We start from the raw sequence: 18,188 nt of genomic DNA, 5'->3' as shown, positions 1-18,188 counted from the left end.
CATCAAATTCCCACCCTCCAAATGCACCCCATCCCCCCAAAAACAAATAAACAAAACAAAAAAAACTTAGCTCCTCTGAACAGCTAAGTTTGTAAACTTAGGGTCATCAATGAGATTTATTTTATTTATCCCCCATATCTGGCCAGTCCCCAAGCCCTGTCTGATTTCCCCATGAAAGATTTCCTTTATCTGTGCAGCTTCCCCATCTTCACTGCCATTGCTCTTCTCCTGGTCCATATGACCTGGATCACTGCCATATCCTCCTCACTGACATCCCACCCTCCATTCTCACCGCTTTCCGATCCAGCTCTCCTTATTCTCATCAGACACATCTTCCTTAAACTTGCCTTTCCTTATGTTGTTCTCCAGCTCAAAAATCTTAAACAATTCTCTATTTCGTGTCACATTTAATCTGGCATGTCAAGTGGAAAAGGATGTCAGGTTATTCCGTGTTATTATCAATAGGAGAAGTAGGGCCAGTGGGCAAAATTTATAGGAAGGTTTATTTCAGCTGATCAAAGGAAATCCCTCTAAACAATAAGAGCTGTTGCACAATGAAGCCACTTGCTCAAGTACTGAGCTTCCTGGCCCTGGGGAGATGTATAATCAAGAGCTGGGAACTACCTGTCAAGGACGTTGTAAAAAGGATTCCTGCATTAAGAGGTAGGAAAACACTGTTGACAGTAAAGATGGTGATAACTGACCATTTTTGAACATTGGCTCCATGCCAGACACTCTCATTGTTTTCATATGTCAACACATTTATGCTCCTCACAACTCCGTGGTTGACACCATTTTAATCCCCTTTTTACAGTTGGCTCTACTTTAGTGATTAAATGCATAGAGTAAGAGCAAGGGACACATCTTGGCTCTGGAACTTACTGGATGAATGATTTTGCACAAGATGCGTAACCTCTTTTGACGTCATGCTTCTCATCTGTACAATGGAGGGAGTACTAGTACTCACTTCAGTGGGATGTTGTGGGGATTATGTTGTAAGATAACAGGAGAAGCACTATTTGACACATAGTAAATAGTCAACAGTCACGATTTTTCTTGTCTCCATTAGATGATATACTTTTTGAGGAAAGTGGCTCTATTTCTTCTATATCTCCCATCTCAACTAGCTCAAACTGACCAGGTAGTACGTCTTCATTCACTATGGACTTGTGGCCGATGATGTGCTGACTGCTCCCCAAAGTTCCTCCATGACACTTAGCACCTTGCTTCATCACTAACAGCGTACTCCTATTGACCATCTTTTTCAGTCAACCCAGGGTCAGCTTTCTCCCCCTTTTCCCTTCTGAGAACACCACTTTCATTGGTTTCTCTGGGACAGTACGTAGCCCATCATGATGAACCAGTGCCCATTTCTCTACCTGCTATTTTGAAGGTACAGAGGTACTTGTGCTTCCTTTTTTCTCTAATCCCAGTTACCAGTGAAAACATATTCACTGGCAACCTCACCAGGTTGTGAACCAGACCGCCATTATACGGATATTCTGCCACACTTAATGCCTCCCATACTGAACCTCACAAGTTCTGGTCCCAAAGCATTTCCTTAGTATAGCTCATTGTTCACGTTGTTTGAGAAAGTTGCACGAAATAACCTGACAAAGAGATAACTGTCTGTTGGGAGGCTCTTTTTTTAGAGCCCTTTGATATCATCATCATTTTGGTTTTTAAGCTTTACATGAAAGGGGTGGGGAGGGGGAGACTTTCCTTTTCAGCATGAATAAATTGGTAGCTGTCCTAGAGAGCACGCTTCTGAAGCCAGGTGCCGCCACTTAGCTTAATGTTTCATGATGTGTCACCCAGCAAATTATGAGTTGTTTGAATTGATTTCCTCCAAACAGCTGAGCTACAGCTTTTGTTCTATTGATGTTCGTCTCAATTCCTGAATGTGTGTTGCTTCCAGACAGAAAAAAATAAATCGCATGTCTTGTAAAGAAATGTCATTAACTCAAGAGCCTAGCCTATAATTAGAAGGTTTGAGGGTATGCTTTTTTCATCCAGTGGAGCTACTCTTGATGGTTTAAACTCTTTTGCCAGTTCTTAACTCTTCTCTACCTCCTTTGAATATAATACATCATGCCATTACCCTCATATCTGTAAAACCAGGTTACATTGAGTTTCAAAAATCAGGATTTATTTTTACATTTAATCATACAAATATTGACTGAGTACTTACTATGTGTCTCAGTTAAGACCTTTAGGAATTAGAAGCACCGTGGATATTGACCTGGCTCTCAGAGAGTTTCTAATCTTTCTGGAGATTCAAGACAAACATTTATAAAACAAAGACCATCCTGTCTCTAGCTGAATATAATTATATTGAATTACATTTGAATTATTACATCGAATATAATCAAATGCCCCCCAAATAATGTTGGCCTCCAGAGGTTGCTTGCTTTGCTAGTGAATAGGGCAACTGGTGTGAAGTGGGCTCTTTCCCTTCCATAAGAGAATAGGGGGTTGGGGGTGGAGGGATAGACTGGGAGTTTGGGATTGACATGTATACACTGCTATATTTTAAAACAGAAAACCAACAAGGACCTACTGTGTAGACCAGGGAACTCTGCTCAATATTCTATAATAACCTAAGTGGGAAAAGAATTTGTAAAAGAATAGATACATTTATATGTATAACTGAATCACTTTGCTATACACCTGAAACTAACACAACATTGTTAATCAACTATACTCCCATATAAAATAAAACTTTTTAAAAAAACTAAAAAAAAAAACCTAAAGAAAAAAAGAGCGTAGGGATTGCTCTGAGCTAGCTGGCCCTCTGCCTCTCTGACAGTGCTCCTTTCGGTTGCATGTGGCTAGGTAAGAGGAATTGTACACCAACCTCACCCCAGACACAGAACATACACACACTTATCTAGGCGTTGGAGGTTATGAATATGCATTTTTCTCCTATTATTTCATTAGCATCTTTGACCCTTTCTCAATTGGAGTGTTAAGATTTGGAATGGGTTTTAGGATAGAAAGAGGAGTAAAATGGCCTTTTGGCCCCCTCCCCTTTTTGGGGTTGTTTTGTTTTTTCACAGAAAGGCAAGCTTTATTCCAAAGCAACCTCAAAAGTGACAGTCATTAGCACCACAATTACAAACCAGTAGAAAAGAATAAACACTTACACGTACATATTTGATAAGATATCAACAGGAGTCACATCAATTCCTGTTATTTCTCCCACTCCCCATTCAGCTCCTTTTCTGTTCGAAGATGAAAAGGTAGACTTGAAACTGCTCATGTCTTTTTAACTCAAACATGCATCAATTTCAAGAAAGGAGGCATCTGGTGGTAATTGTTACAGGGAATCGGCTACATTATTAAAATAAATGTCTTCATTACTATGACAGTTAATAATTTAGTAGGTTTCTTGATTTTTTTTTTAATCTTCTTAAACCAGCTACAGAAGTTTCTCATGTTGAATGTAATGGACATGGTAAAAGCTCCATTACTTAGGAGACATACTTTCAATTATTAGTTGCAGTTGCCATGTGGAGGGATTGATCCCTTGTTTTCAGAAGCACCGGCTGGGTGGGTATCTGTACTACAGGCCAAGAAAGTGGGAATCTGGACAGCATACTCTGGTACCGTGTGCATCGGGCAGCTGGGCACTTGTTTTCTTTTTACTTATAAGTCTACCTTGCTCCACATACAGAGCTGCTAGATAGTCTCCGGATTGATTTCTGCCTTGCCCTGAAACCACTCCTGCAGAAATGCCACTGTTATTTCCGTACAGCCTGGTGATTTAAGCATTACTGGTTCCTCTCACCAAAGGCCATTCAATGCCATATTAATCCATTCCAAATCCTCAACAGACAACAAATCTTAGGGGATGCAAAGAAGAAATATCAATGAGGACTGGAATGTGTCAGCAAAGACTGCTTGGAAGAGAAGAGGAGGACTTAAAACATCGGTAGGATTTGGCTGAAGAGAAGGGGTGGGCAGGGCAGCCTGCAAATGTGCCAGAATGGGTCAATGTGTTTGAAATGTAAAAGTTCATGCTTATTGCTAGGATACTACAGAGACTTGGGGCTCCTGTTCTGTTGATACTGAAGTCCAGCCAAGGAAAAGCAAAACTGTGTGTTTTCAACAGCTGAATTTTAACTTATTACTAAAACAGAAGATGCAGACAGAAGTGACAGCATTTAGAAAAGAGAGAATAATGCCCAGGGTTTTTGTTTAAGGGTGCATCCTGCACAAAAGTGTTGGGTGGATGGGCAAGAGTTAGGGAAACACAACTAGCACAGGTGCTTCCGGAAACTGTGCTGTTTTGTAATTGATCCGCTTGCTAAGAGGGGACTCTTTTTTTTTCCCCCTCAATTTGTCTGCCTACAGGAAGTGCCACTTTGTAATTTGCCAGAAGTGTTACATGTGCCAACAGTGGCCCTCGCAACGCTATAGACTTGTAGAAGATTGCTTTAGACAGATTAATCTTGCCTGTCTACAGGCAGGAAAATAAACCATCAGTAATTCTCTTCCCTATTAAAACTTTTCTGTAGAAGATTCTGTGGCTTTATTGGGTAACACATTTCAGCCTTTTAATATTTTTCTCCTCCTTTCATTCTGCTGCGACTAATAATAACAATCACAATAGTTAATAACTTATGCCATATTGGTAGAAAAATTAAAGCCAAAATGAAAACTAGGGAACATCCAACGAAAGTCAGTTATGGTCCCAGTAACTGGTTCATATTTAGCAGTTGTACCTCTTATAGAAAGAAGGAAAATTCAAATGGTACTACTTCTAGGAGCTTGTCAGGTCATACAATGTCAAATCTAAGCAGTGGAATATTTATTGCTGTAATGAGATTCCGAAGATTTGACTTCTAGTGTCAGTATTTACTAAGTTTTTTTTTTAAGGTCTACAAAAATACTTTATTTAAATATGGCTGTGACAGAGAATCATCTTAAAACGACATAATTTTTTTTAAACTGAGCATACAAATTTAGGATCAAAATAACCTTAATTAAAATTTATTTGATAAACAACAAGGATTTACTGTATAACACAGTGAACTATATTCAATATCTTGTAATAAACTATAATGGAAAATAATCAAAGAAAGAATATATATACATATACATCTATATGTATGTGTATATATATATATATATATATACATGTATAACATCTTTGAAGCATGCTGTTTCTTTATTCTGGGATTCACACTAACAATTAATCCTGTGGTAATAATAATGTTCACCATTTGTAATGCTTTTCTTGTGCTAAGTACATTACATGTATCCTCTAATTTTATCCCAGAGTCCTATGAAGTAGGTGGTTTCATCTTTTTTTTTTTTAATTTGTATTGGAGTATATTTGCTTTACAATGTCATGTTAGTTTCTACTATACAGCAAAGTGAATCAGCTATAGGTAGTATTTACTAAGTTTTGATCTTGGGCAACTCACTTTCTTTGTCTGTGCCTAAGTTTACATGCTATAAAATGAGTTATTTCTAATGCTCCTTCCGACTCCAGAATTCTCTAATTCTATTTTATTATTATACCCAATTCACTTGATGCCATAAAATAAAATAGAAATAATCACCTGGTCTAACTATCCTTCAATATATGAAATAAATGCATCCCTGGATTTTTTTTTTTTGGTAGAGTGACCTTGAAAAAAAGGAATTCTGCTTTATTACTATCTTACATCCTATAGCTGAAGATGTATTCCTGGGACATGACTTTTTTAAATGCCACATCCCGAGACTTGGAAAAAAGAGCAGCTTTGTTTATAGCCTAGGTGCTTAAAAATCCCAGATAGTTTGGCCATCATACCGGTTTCCCCTTCTGAAACTTCCATTATATTATCAGAGGTGCACATGATGGACCATTCCCCATCCTCTCATCCATAAAGCCCTCAATTATTGTTCTTTGGCCTTGTTCAGGTGGAACTTTCCTCTGGTCAATAGTATCATCACTGTGGATGTCCTCAGTGCAAGCAAAATTTGGCAATTCCCACTCCTTTTCCAATAAAACCAGGAAGGAAGAAACAGAAGAAAGTAAGGGAAGGAGGGAGAATAACTGCAAATCTTTGTCCTGGGTTTCTCCTTTTCGCATCGTAACTGCCCCTCAGATCTCAGCTGAGGCCATAGGAACCACGTTATTCCCACTGCTATTCTGGAGTTTGTTTTTAGCTATACTTTTGATGGTACCATTAGGTAGGGGGGCTTTGAAGCACTTTGAATGAGCAGTTCTTCAATTAATGTATTTTACATTTATTCCCTACTTTATAAATTATGCTATGGAAAAATGTGGTATTGGAGTTTTCTTATAATGAGACCTAATTGCACCATCTGGGGTAGAGTGATAGTAAATTACTTGTTCAAGGTCAAGGAAGGTATGATTTGTCCAAAGAAAAGCCAGAAATAGAAGCAAGGTCTGCTGACTTTCAGCTTAGTTTAGCATTCAATAAACCACATTCTCTTTCCTCTGCACATTTTATCTTCAGTGGTTTGCCATAGGCACAGATATTAGACAGCCTACAAACCTAAACAGTCATAAAATGGTCAGAGATAGTAAAACAGGTTCCACAGGGAACAAAACGTTTATGTCATTGTCAGTAACAGAGCACAGCTATCAAGTTCACGTTCACAGTAGAGGCAGTCTACTTTTACCCTTCCTCGGGTGTCTTTTTCTAACAGAGAGCATGATTTTTTTGTTTGTTTCAGTCAAAAACATATTTTGAATGAAAAAGTCAGTGTCTTCTGGGGCCTCCCTGGTGGCGCAGTGGTTGAGAATCTGCCTGCCAATGCAGGGGACACGGGTTCGAGCCCTAGTCTGGGAAGAGCCCACATGCCGCGGAGCAACTAAGCCCGTGTGCCACAACTACTGAGCCTGTGCTCTAGAGCCCGCGAGCCACAACAGCTGAGCCCACGTGCCACAACTACTGAAGCCTGCACGCCTAGAGCCCGTGCTCCGCAACAAGAGAAGCCACCGCAATGAGAAGCCCACGCCCCTCAACAAAGAGTAGCTCCCGCTCGCCACAACTAGAGAAAGCCCGCGCGCAGCTTCGAAGGCCCAACACAGCCAAAAATAAATAAAATTAAATCTTAAAAAAAAAAGTCGTAGTGCCTTTATATTTGTGCCTGCAATTGAGGTAATGAAGTATGGAGTTCATTTGTGAATGTTTTGAATGGCAGCGTCTCCTTGAAATTATTTTTGCTGGGAATTCAAATGAACACTCTTTCAAAATAGTCACACTGTTGTAACTGGCAAACCTCAGAGACGGTATCTTGGGAGGGAAACAACATGCAGTTGGATAGGAATATAAAATTCATAGACTTGCAACCTGAATTATCCATTTCATCTACCGTATTTTCATGTTAAAACCATCTCCAGATGGAAAGGCAAGATCTTTACATCTTTAATCGTGAAAAACATCCATTAATGTTAGACACTGGAAGACCATTTTTAAAAAATTACAATTTCATTACATCTTTATGTGCCTGTATCTTATTACCTGTTTATTCAAAATATGTCTCATTGTTTTTATCATAAAACATACTTGACTATTTTTAAAGTTTCGTTAAAAATCTTTTGGAGGAAATAATGGGTTTGTCCCCCACAGGATCATGGCATACTTCTCAGTTGTGGTTCCAGGCCTCAAGTCTATTTAAGGATGCTTGGATTACTAAACCCTAAAACTACTGCCTAACTCCTGATCAGCTTTGGAGATTTTAAGCAATTGATTTAAAAAACTGGACTTATGCCTCATCTTTTAACAACAAATTCACCCTTCTGGGAATAATGTCTTTTAACGATAGAGAGAAGTCTTTCAGTTATAAAGGGGAGTGGAAATGAGGTTTACTTCTTAGAATCACTGGCTGTATACAGAAAGATGAACTCTCTGAAAAGAACTTAATTCTAATATGTTCAGTCTTTGCAAATGCTTTTATGTTTTTTTACAAAATGCCATCATTTTCTCAAAAAATAACTTTCTCCTAACCCCTGGAAATATGCCCAGGGGTGATTGCCTGGGTCAGGCTAAGACAACCTAGAGACCAAGAGCTGCTGTGAGTTTTTCTAATCATGCAGGGCTGTAGGAAGAGAGTATGGTTACCTCCACTCAAAGTCAAGTAATGGGGACACACAAAGTGAGTGCAATTTCACTGGAAAGTTAAATACAGGGAGTTTTGTTTTTTTCCAGATTAATTTTCCTAACCCAGGGTTCATGAATCGAAATGGGATGTGATGTTTCCACCACAGCTCTAGTGTGTCAAAGACCATGAGACTGTTGTTTCCTCATGCTTCAGAGGAAACATGCTTCAGTTCATATCAAACTTAGAGAACAACTTATTCTCAATAATGTGCTCAGTTTTCTTCCTTGAAAACTGAATTCAGTGGATAAGCTTCTTGCTTCCAAATTTTATTTTTGGTGATTTGTGTCTTCCGTTTCTAATAACACATTTCATCCCAAAGCACCAAATATTTTCGGTCTGCCAGTCGTCATAATATTAACTATGTAAAAAGAAAAAAGGTGCAGGCTGGTCAAATACTTCACCCAGTTTCAACAATTTTAGAAAGGTTGATATAAGAAAGAGTTATGCTACTTGGAAGTATTTCTCAAAGTTTTACTCATTTGGGGCTGCTAGCAGATCAAAAGAAAACTTGTTGAATTTAGCAAATAAATTGTGCTTGCATTTACTCTGATGATCCGTGAACCAAATTCAGTAGGGCTATGATATTTAATGATTCACTGATGAGACAGTTTAATGACAAAGTTGAGAAGAGATATGCCAACAAAACAAGTACTAGATTGTTAATTATCACTAGATATTAGCTGGAGGTTGCTGACATTAGGTTATTTCTACATACATTGTCGAAGTGTATAAGATAATGCATATTCTTCTTTTTTGATTTTTTTCCTTACAGGTCAAAATTACAACCAGATTTCATTTACATATTTTCCTACTCCCTCTTCTCTGCCATCTTTAAATGCCCGTATTGGGCAGAACTTCTTCCTCAGATATTTCAACCCACCCTTATTATCACATCCAACAAATAGCCATTAAGCATCTCTATGGGCCAGACACTGTGTTTGGTGCTTTACATGCATTAGCTCATTTAATATTTGCAACAAACCTGCATAGGATGTTCTACAATTATCCTCATTGTGCAGTTGAGGAAACTGAGTTACAAGGAACTTAAGCAATAGGCCCAAGGTCACATAACCAGTAAGCGGCAGAGAAGGTTTTAAACCCAGATCTGACTATTTTAAAGACAGCTCTTTCCATCATTGCAGTGTTTCTCTTCTCTTACCTACTGTGGTACCACAATTTGCACTATGCAATTTTATTGCGAACTGTTTTAAAATCATCCTCTGTGTAATTAGTCTTATCTCCCTACCTACATGCTAATCAGATTGAGGAGGGGCACCATATTGAGGAGGGCTAGAAATATAGCAGAGACTCAGTCATGTGTGATTTGATTTTTGTCTTCAACATTCCTTTATAAAATAGTTACTAATGTATCTAATTGTAAAAGTTCCTGTTGTTTTCTTTTGCTGACTTGTTAAGGAGTATTAATTCTTTATGTAAAAGGTTCTTTATCCATTTCCTTGTGATTAAGGCGAAAATCATTCAACTGGGCCTTCTTAGCTTTCCCATTGACTAGGAGGTAATGCTAGTGAAGGAAACACTTTGATAAATAATTACAATATCTCTGTTTTGGGAAGGGAAGTCTTTTCTCCATGAAAAATGAATTATCAATCACAGAATGTTTAAGCTGAAGGGATCTGCGAGATCATTACATACTTTATCTGTACCTATTTCATGGTTCTTATGCCTGTCTACCTTGTATTTCAGTCCTTTGGGTACATAACTTTGCTTTCTAGATTTATAATCTTCTCAAGGACAGAAACTCATGTCTGGTTCATGTTTCTATTCCTTAAAGTGTCTTGTACCATGCCTATCATGTATTCAACAACCATCAAAGGTTTGTGAAATGAATGAATCAAATCCACCACCCCTTTGTTTGATAGATGTGCAGATAGATTCATAGCGAGTATTTATATGCCTCTAAGATCATACTGTTAGTTGTCAGCAAAACCAAGTCTAGAACCCTCTGATTGCTAAGCCAATGATTTTTCCATGACATCTTGTTTCCCATCTGGTTAAAAATGAGTATGGAATTTCTCTGAGTGAGCATAATCCATCATTTGCCTTCAGCTAAAACTCCTGTTGACTCCCTATGGATCCATTGGGAATATACCCACTGTGGGAACTAGTACAAAGAACAAACACAAAGAACAAAGAGAAGGGAGAGTTACTTGTTCCTCTTAATATTCTTGGCCAGGATGGGTTGTATATTTAGTAGTGATAAGACAGATTTAAGCTTAAATACTGAGAGACAAGTCAAATCATAACAGTGTAGGTGTTTGGGACACATATTAAGGAATTAGGTCAGTCTCTGACAAAGCTTGACTTAACTCTATGTGAATGTGTGTAAAATTATAGATAATATGAAATACTATTCTGAAAATTAATGGTTAGAAAGATTAAGTCAAATAACTAATAACAAAAGCCTTTAGCAAATGCAGAAACGTCTTCTGTAAATTTGATTATGGGCATTAAATGAAAATATTTTGATATTATAAGAAGTGATCATCATCAGTAAGAAACACTTACTGAGTGCCTAATTTGTGCTTGGATACAGGAATTGAAAGACAAGAAGCTAGAGTCCCTGCCCTTATGAATTTATAATCTAGTGTCAGGAACAAGACATGTCCATAAACAGATAACTACAAAGGAGGACAAAAGGGGTGACTGTGAAGTCAATATAAAAATTTGGCCTTTAATCTTGGTCAGTGGGGAACATTCAATGCTTTTGAACAGATTTCTGATGTATGTACATAAAGTGATGTTATAGGAATATTAATCTGACATAGGTGTGCAATGATTGAAGGACAAGAGAAAATAGGTATAGGAATACCAATTTAGAGACTATTGTAATAATCCATATGAGAGGTGATGAGAATGCAGACTAAGGTGAGAATGAAGGCTGTATAAGTAAAGAGCAGACCTGGGAGACATTATTAAGACAGAATCTACGTGACTTGATGACTACATGGATCTCGAGAGGGAGATGTTTAAGTTGATTCCAAAGAGAGGCGTTAGTTCTTTATAATTGGCTTTATTATATTTGTTACTCTGATTGATTTGAATCTACTGTAAGGCAGAGACTTTCACTCATTATCTTTAGATTCCAATGTCCCAGCACAAGTTAGGAATGTGGCTCATGTATTTTGGCTTTCACAATAAGAAGTCCTTATTACAAAGAAAGGAAAATGGAGGACTTTATGGTGATAAAAGACCTTAAATGGAACTTGAACTCTCAGCAATGTGAAACACAGCGCTGAGTATGTAGTAAATGCTTAACAAGCACTCGAACTGAATTTAATTACTGGTGTGGTAAAAAGATTAAAGTTCTGTTGATTTTATTTCTAGCTCAACCAAGAAATAGTCATATGACCTTGGGAATGTCACTCAACCTTCCTATAGCTCCACACCCTATTGGCATTAAGGACATGTAATAATCCTAACTCTCATAGTCTGTGACTTGGTTCTAAATTTGACTTCTTCACCAAATACTTTTCTGCACCTATGTATATGCTTCACTTCCAGCTCCTACCCCACTTAGGACCTGGATCTGCAGTGAGCTACCCAGACTGGATTTCCCCTCTATTTCCGCACGCTCCAAAACACTCTCCTGTCTCTTAATTTGGCACCATCTCTCATCCTCCCACCTCTTTAGTTAAAATTCTTTTTTCCTCATTGCTAATCTCAGCTGGGTGTTAAAAGTAGAGCAACCTGATCCAACAATGTCATACTAAGGTATGAAAGACTGATCACCAGGAAGGTCCTCTAAGATTCATGAACTTTACAAAAGGCATATTATTATCCTGAGATTTCAGGCAAGAGGACAGAATAAAATAATGAAGTTTAAGAGAGAGAAATTTAGCAAGATAGGCTCTTTAATCATATTATATAAACCTGGCCCTGTCATACAGATGGACTCAGATTCAGGAGTATAGATTTTTATACAAATCATGGAGAGCAGAGTAGAAAGTGCGCAATTTTTTTAATGTTCATTTTAGGCCACCTCCCTGCCCAATTTTCATTTGTCCCACTGCCTGACTTCCATCAACAGTTTAACAAATATTTATTTAGCACCTACTTTATGTTGGTAGTGGTGTTTTAAATATGGGCAGACTACGGTCTCTGCTCTCAAGGACCTTACAATGTATTATGAATGACAGACATCTAAACAGGTAAGTACGTAGACATATATTGGTGGACATTTCACCCAACTTGGGGGGTTCAGGGAAGGCTTTCTAGAGCTCCAATTTTTTTTTAAAGTTCTATAAACCAGGGCCAGCGCATATCTTCATACCAGTGTATACAATCAGGATTTCTGAAATGTACATCCTGGACACAAGGCATAGATGATTTACTTTTCCAAACCATACTGTTGCATGTAACTTGCTGATGATTATTTTTAAAACGGTGTATAGGGCCTCCCTGGTGGCGCAGTGGTTAAGAATCCGCCTGCCAATGCAGGGGACACGGGTTCGATCCCTGGCCCAGGAAGATCCCACATGCCACGGAGCAGCTAAGCCCGTGAGCCACAACTACTGAAGCCCGCGCGCCTAGAGCTCGTGCTCTGCAACAAGAGAAGCCACCTTAATGAGAAGCCCGCGCACCGCAACAAAGAGTAGCCCCCGCTCGCCGCAACTAGAGGAAGCCCATGCACAGCAACGAAGACCCAACACAGCCAAAAATAAAAGTAAACAAACAAATAAATAAATTTATTTTTTAAAAAATGGTGTATATCATCACCAAAGCCAGTTACTTCATTGTATAACCATGAAGTAGGAAAGGATATGCCTTTATTCTGTTTCACTGGGTGTTTTTAAGAACCTGGCTCTGATAAATAGTTCTGTCCTATTCAGTTTGTCTCCAAAAGGCAAAACTATTAATTTCCATTAATTCCAGCCTTCTTTTCTGGCCTCCTATAAACCCTGGCTTTAGTTCATTCAAACTGTACATTTGTCGAAGAATTAAAGAGATTTTATGGTCTAGTAGAAAAATCCTGAAAGCCTTTTTATTTGGTGGTTGTCTCCCAGTTAGGTGCAAAGTAATCAGAATGAAAACATATTTCATGATGTCCTTCTGTTTAAGTGATTAAACTGAACTTTGTCTGTATAAAAGCTACTCAAAGTTCAACTGAACTGTGATTTTAAGAAAAGCCTTTGGTGTTCTTGGAGGCTGCAAAATACATGAAAAAAAATCCTCCAAGTTCAATGTACTCTGCAAGGGACTATCCAATTCCAAGGGTAAAATGTGGGAGCTGCATGTGTACAAAAAGCACAGTAGCCAAAGCAGCTCCTGCAGCCGCCATCGCCCTCTAGCCTAGCAGGCCTTGGGTCCTGGCCAAACAGACACTCATTGGGGAATAAATGGTCTGATCTGTGAACAGTTTGCACTATGTAACTGAACCTGTTGAAAGAGAAAGCCAGGAATGGACTTATCCTTCTTACATCATTTTCATGAAACTGCCAGTTACTGAAAGATTTCTATGTGCAAGTATGTTCTTTAGATGCACATATGCACCTAATCAAAGACACAAGCCTTTGGACCTCCATATTGATACCACTGCTCCTAGCCTCTTGAATTTTTTAAGTGCTAACTGGCTATAATTGGTACCAGACAGTTAGGAATATAAGTATTTTATATTTGTCAGTGTTTCCCTTTGCACTTCAACCCAGGCTACTTGCTGGTACCTTGACACCTGGTTGGCTGTCTGTCTGTCACATGAGCAGCAAAGGTACAGGTGAATATACCATGAAATGACTTGGGGGCACTGAAGTAGATGTGCCTGTGAGTGACAGTACAGACAGCAGGGAGCGAAGCTTCTGGTAGGTGGGCTGACTCAGGCTGGAATGAAACTGCTTTCCCTGTGAGACATGATGTGTTCCAGAAACTTCTAGATTCTGGACACAGTGCTAGACCCTCCCTGTCTCCCACCATCCCTTCTCAAAAATTCTCTTCTCTTGCTTTCCATCCTCAACCCCCACTCTCACCCAAAATATATTCACATCATCGGTCTCTGTCTTTATCAATTTCTCTCTTTCTCCCTCTTTCTTCCAACCTCTCTCTCTATTCCTCCCACTTCCCTCCAACTCACACAAACCCCTATACCCTAGGGTCTCCAGACATCTAATACACTTCCTATAAATCTACCAACTTTGAAATTCTGCCAAAATCCCCCAATATTACCCATCAGCAAATTCTGGAAAGCCAGTCTCTGGATATAGCATCTATAACCAACCGCCATGCCATACTGGGCAGCTGACTGAGGCTGTGTCCCCATAGGCCATCCTCATACTCTTAGAGAAGCCTCAGTGTCCTGGTATCTCCATCATCACCATAATCGTCCTTTATCGTGTATGAGATGGAAAAGTTAAATGAGGAATAACAGCATTGCACCACAGTGTTTTGAATGCGCGCTTTGTTATCTACCCACACTGAGCAGATTTGTATTCAATGCCATTGAATAATTTTTTAAGAGAGAGAAAAAGTATTGTGTTTGGTGATCAAATGTCTCTTTGCCCTGTGGTGCTGCCACTTGAAGCCCCATATCTCATCAGGATTCATCTTTTAGTCTGGAAAAGGGACTTAGCAGACTGCCACAATAGTGCCATCTATGGCTCTTCAGAGGCACAGCCATGAAAACCATGGAAATGACTGATTCTCGGCACAAGCCATTCTTTATTAATTGCAGCTCAGCGATGACTGGGGAAAATTGTACTTAACAATAACACTATTACTGCTTACTAGACGCCAGCACTGTTCTAAGTGGTGTACATGTGTTATTTCATTTAATCTTTACAACAACCCTCTGAAATATATAGTGATTTTATCTCCATTTTATCAATGAGGAAACTGAGGCATGGAAAGGTTACATGACTTGTCCAAGGTCACACAGCTAATAATTGGAAGAGGGAGGATTCAAACCCAGGCAGTTTGGCTCCAGAGTAAAGAATCTACCAGCTGTGCTAAAAAATACCTGAGGGTCATGTACATCTATTCTATTTACCTAGAGCTGCCCCTATGCCACGTTTGCAAAGTCCCTTTCTTTGACCATTGGCCACATGTCTCAGGGACCAGTTTCCAAGATATCCTTATCTTCAAGGATTCCTTTGATGTTCATTTGACTCCACTTTCATGTGGAAAAGGGATTTTGGAGGGAGAGAGTTGGGGGAGCAAGTGTCCTTTGCCAAAGACAACATCTACTCTCTTCTACCCCCTCATCTCATGGTCCTCTTAAGAATAGCCCTGTTAGTTTTCTTCTATTCCTATGTGAACTTTTAATTAAAAGATTATCTATAGAGATTTAAAGGAAATATCTGAACAGCTCAGGGCTTATGGATTCACTGTCCTTTGAGGTACAGCCCAAAGACCATTTATATCAGAAACATTTGGAGACCTTGTTAAAAATGCAGATTCTGGTTCTGGACACCTATCCCAGACCTACTTTACTTCTGACAGTAAAATCTATAAACCTGCATTTATGAAATGCTTCCCAAGTGATTCTGATGCACCTGACAATTTCAGAACCAATACCCCAAACCAGCATGGTTTGGTGTATAAAAGGAGTAATAGCCTCAGGAACTGATGACCTAGTGGATCTGGCTCTACAACTAACTCCCTGTGTGACTTTGAGCACATCAATTAACTTCTTTGGGCCTCAGTGTTCTCATGTGTAAAAAGGGACATCTCTTCTTTCCATCCTTTCAAAGTTGTATAGGTCAAATATAAATGTGTGTGAAAGTTCTTTGGAGTTTTATAAAAATAACACACATTATTATTATTATGGGTGGGGTCAGGGAGAAAACACTGGAGAAAGAATGCTGTTGGCAAGGACTGAAGGGAGGAGAATTCAGTTTCTTTCTTTTTCCCATCAGAGTCCAGACAATGGATTATAGTATTGTGGAATTTCAAGGTTCTTTCCAACTCACAACTTCCCCCCTCCTTCATGTGTTCACCGTTTACTGTTAACGGCGAAGAAGGCTCCTCCCTTCCAAAACATTCCTTCAGGTAAGAAACCTATCTGAGCAGGTTGAGGTAGGCTCCAGGTTCTGTTCAGTGCCCAACTCGGCACTGTCAGTCAATAAGTCACTGGATCTTTCCCCTTAGTTATTAGGGGCAAATGTAATTAAATAATAGTTATCTGCATATTTGCAGAGATGGAGAAACAAAGCAGATATATTTGTGTTCATTCATAATTAGGCTCAGAACGGTACATACCTGTCATCTTAAAAGATACAGAAAATATTGTTCATTCTTCATGTGTAATGAGTCCAAACATTTGTTTCGTTTCTGATATAAATGGGTGATCTATTTATTTTCAAGGTGAATTACCCTACTTAGGCCCCCTTCCTTACCATCCACTGTCTGAAGTTTTAGTCAAAGGATTTCAACACTTCTAAGATTCAAATTGGATCTAGGGTTTTGTCCAAACATCTGGCTTTCAATTTCTGAATGCCTAGGTCATTCCTGCCTTTTGGAAAAGAATGTCTGCCCATCCTCGTCCATTCCCACTGAGTGCTCCATCTCAGTGACTTTCTTCTCTGCTATTTTGACTTTCCGACCAGGAAATGGATTTCATTAACTTTAGCTTGCAGAGCGGAGGCTGTACCTGAGGTGACCCCCAAAGTCATTCAAATATTTCATCCAAAGGCAGGCAAATGCTGTGTGGGAAATCACAAAGAGGAGGAAAACGAGAGAGAGGGAGAGAAGAGATGAAATCAGGCTTTGATGAGCAGTTCAGCCAGGCCAGCCCCTTGGAAAGGTGCCAGCGTGGGTAAAGCAGCAGCAGCTCTGGGTTTCGCAGGCAGTCTGGAATGCACTGCAATACAGCCCAGCCTCCCTCTCGTTAGAGGCCTAGCGTTTGATGATTCAGCTGCTTCCCGGCTGCCAGGAGAGATTTGGCCAACTGTTTGAAAAACACTGTCTGCCCCAGACCACACTTGTTTTTATTCTCTGCCTGTTGTCAGGGGCCTCTTCTGAAATGGAACACCTCAGGAAATCAGACCCAAACTCGGAGGAGTTTATGCTGCCTCTGATACCCCCTTTTCAAAGGCAATTATACCAAAATAGGGATTGTTTGTAGCAAAGTGCTTTCCTAGTGATGTTGAAAGCAGACAATGTATTATCAGGAAATGATCTCTCATTAGATCTTCTTCAGATCAAATGAAAACCAGCAGACTCATCAGACATTAAAGGCACAGCTGAATGTGCCACTACTGAACTCCCCACATATCAGTTTGTTCAAAGATGCAGGTTAAAGGGTAACGGAGACATGCATTTGGGGAAGGAATTGAGCAAGAGCCTCCGCTGAAGGCTGGACTCTTGAACTCTACTGTTTGCTTCTGAGAAGTCCCCTAGAGCTGCAGGTCCAACTTTCTAACAAAGGAAGCTGATCTTCAAAGTGGATTGGGCTGCCTCATTCAGAAATGAACATATTACCTTCAATACAGCTTAGCGATTAAGAGGATGGTCTTTGGCGTTGGACTGCCAGAATGTGTAACCCAGGCTACATCACTTATTAGTTCTGTGAATGTAAGAAATTTAGTTCTCCATGCCTCACTCTTCTTATCTGTAAAATAATAGTACCTTCTTTATGAGGTTGTGAGATTTAGAGGATAAATGAGTTGATACATGTAGAGAGTTTAGAATAGGGCCTAACATATGATAAGCCCTCAATAACAGTGTTAACTATTAATGTTATTAAGGCCCTGAAAGTATTCAAGCCAATACCTCTCATGTACTGTGTAGCACAGTGATTGAGAACACACCTTTTTAAAGTAAGACTGCCTTGGGTTTGGGACTTCCCTGGTGGTCCAGTGGCTAAGACTCTGTGCTCCCAATGCAGGGGGCCCAGGTTCGATCCCTGGTCAGGGAACTAGATCCCACGTGCCACAACTAAAGATCCTGCATGCCACAATTAAAGATCCCACATGCCACAATTAAAGATCCTGCATGCCACAATTAAAGATCCCGCATGCCGCAACTAAGACCCGGAGCAGCCAAATAAATTAATTAATTAATTTAAAAAAGACAGTCTTGGGTTTGAATCCTAGTTCCACCACTTCCTAGCT

At 39.4% G+C, this 18,188-nt stretch overlaps 1 protein-coding gene across 1 annotated transcript in view; it reads right to left on the bottom strand.

Annotated features, from left to right (window-relative positions):
- Positions 1-288: 288 nt before the first annotated feature.
- The window catches only part of LUZP4 (leucine zipper protein 4), a 50,921-nt gene continuing 33,021 nt past the window's right edge, over positions 289-18,188 (bottom strand). The window contains 1 exon segment of the mRNA XM_057537685.1: positions 289-412. Coding sequence (XP_057393668.1) covers positions 289-412 — 124 coding nt within the window.

The sequence above is a fragment of the Balaenoptera acutorostrata genome, chromosome X (assembly GCF_949987535.1).
Source record: "Balaenoptera acutorostrata chromosome X, mBalAcu1.1, whole genome shotgun sequence".
Classification (NCBI taxonomy): domain Eukaryota; kingdom Metazoa; phylum Chordata; class Mammalia; order Artiodactyla; family Balaenopteridae; genus Balaenoptera; species Balaenoptera acutorostrata.
This window is presented reverse-complemented; position numbering and strand designations above follow the sequence as displayed.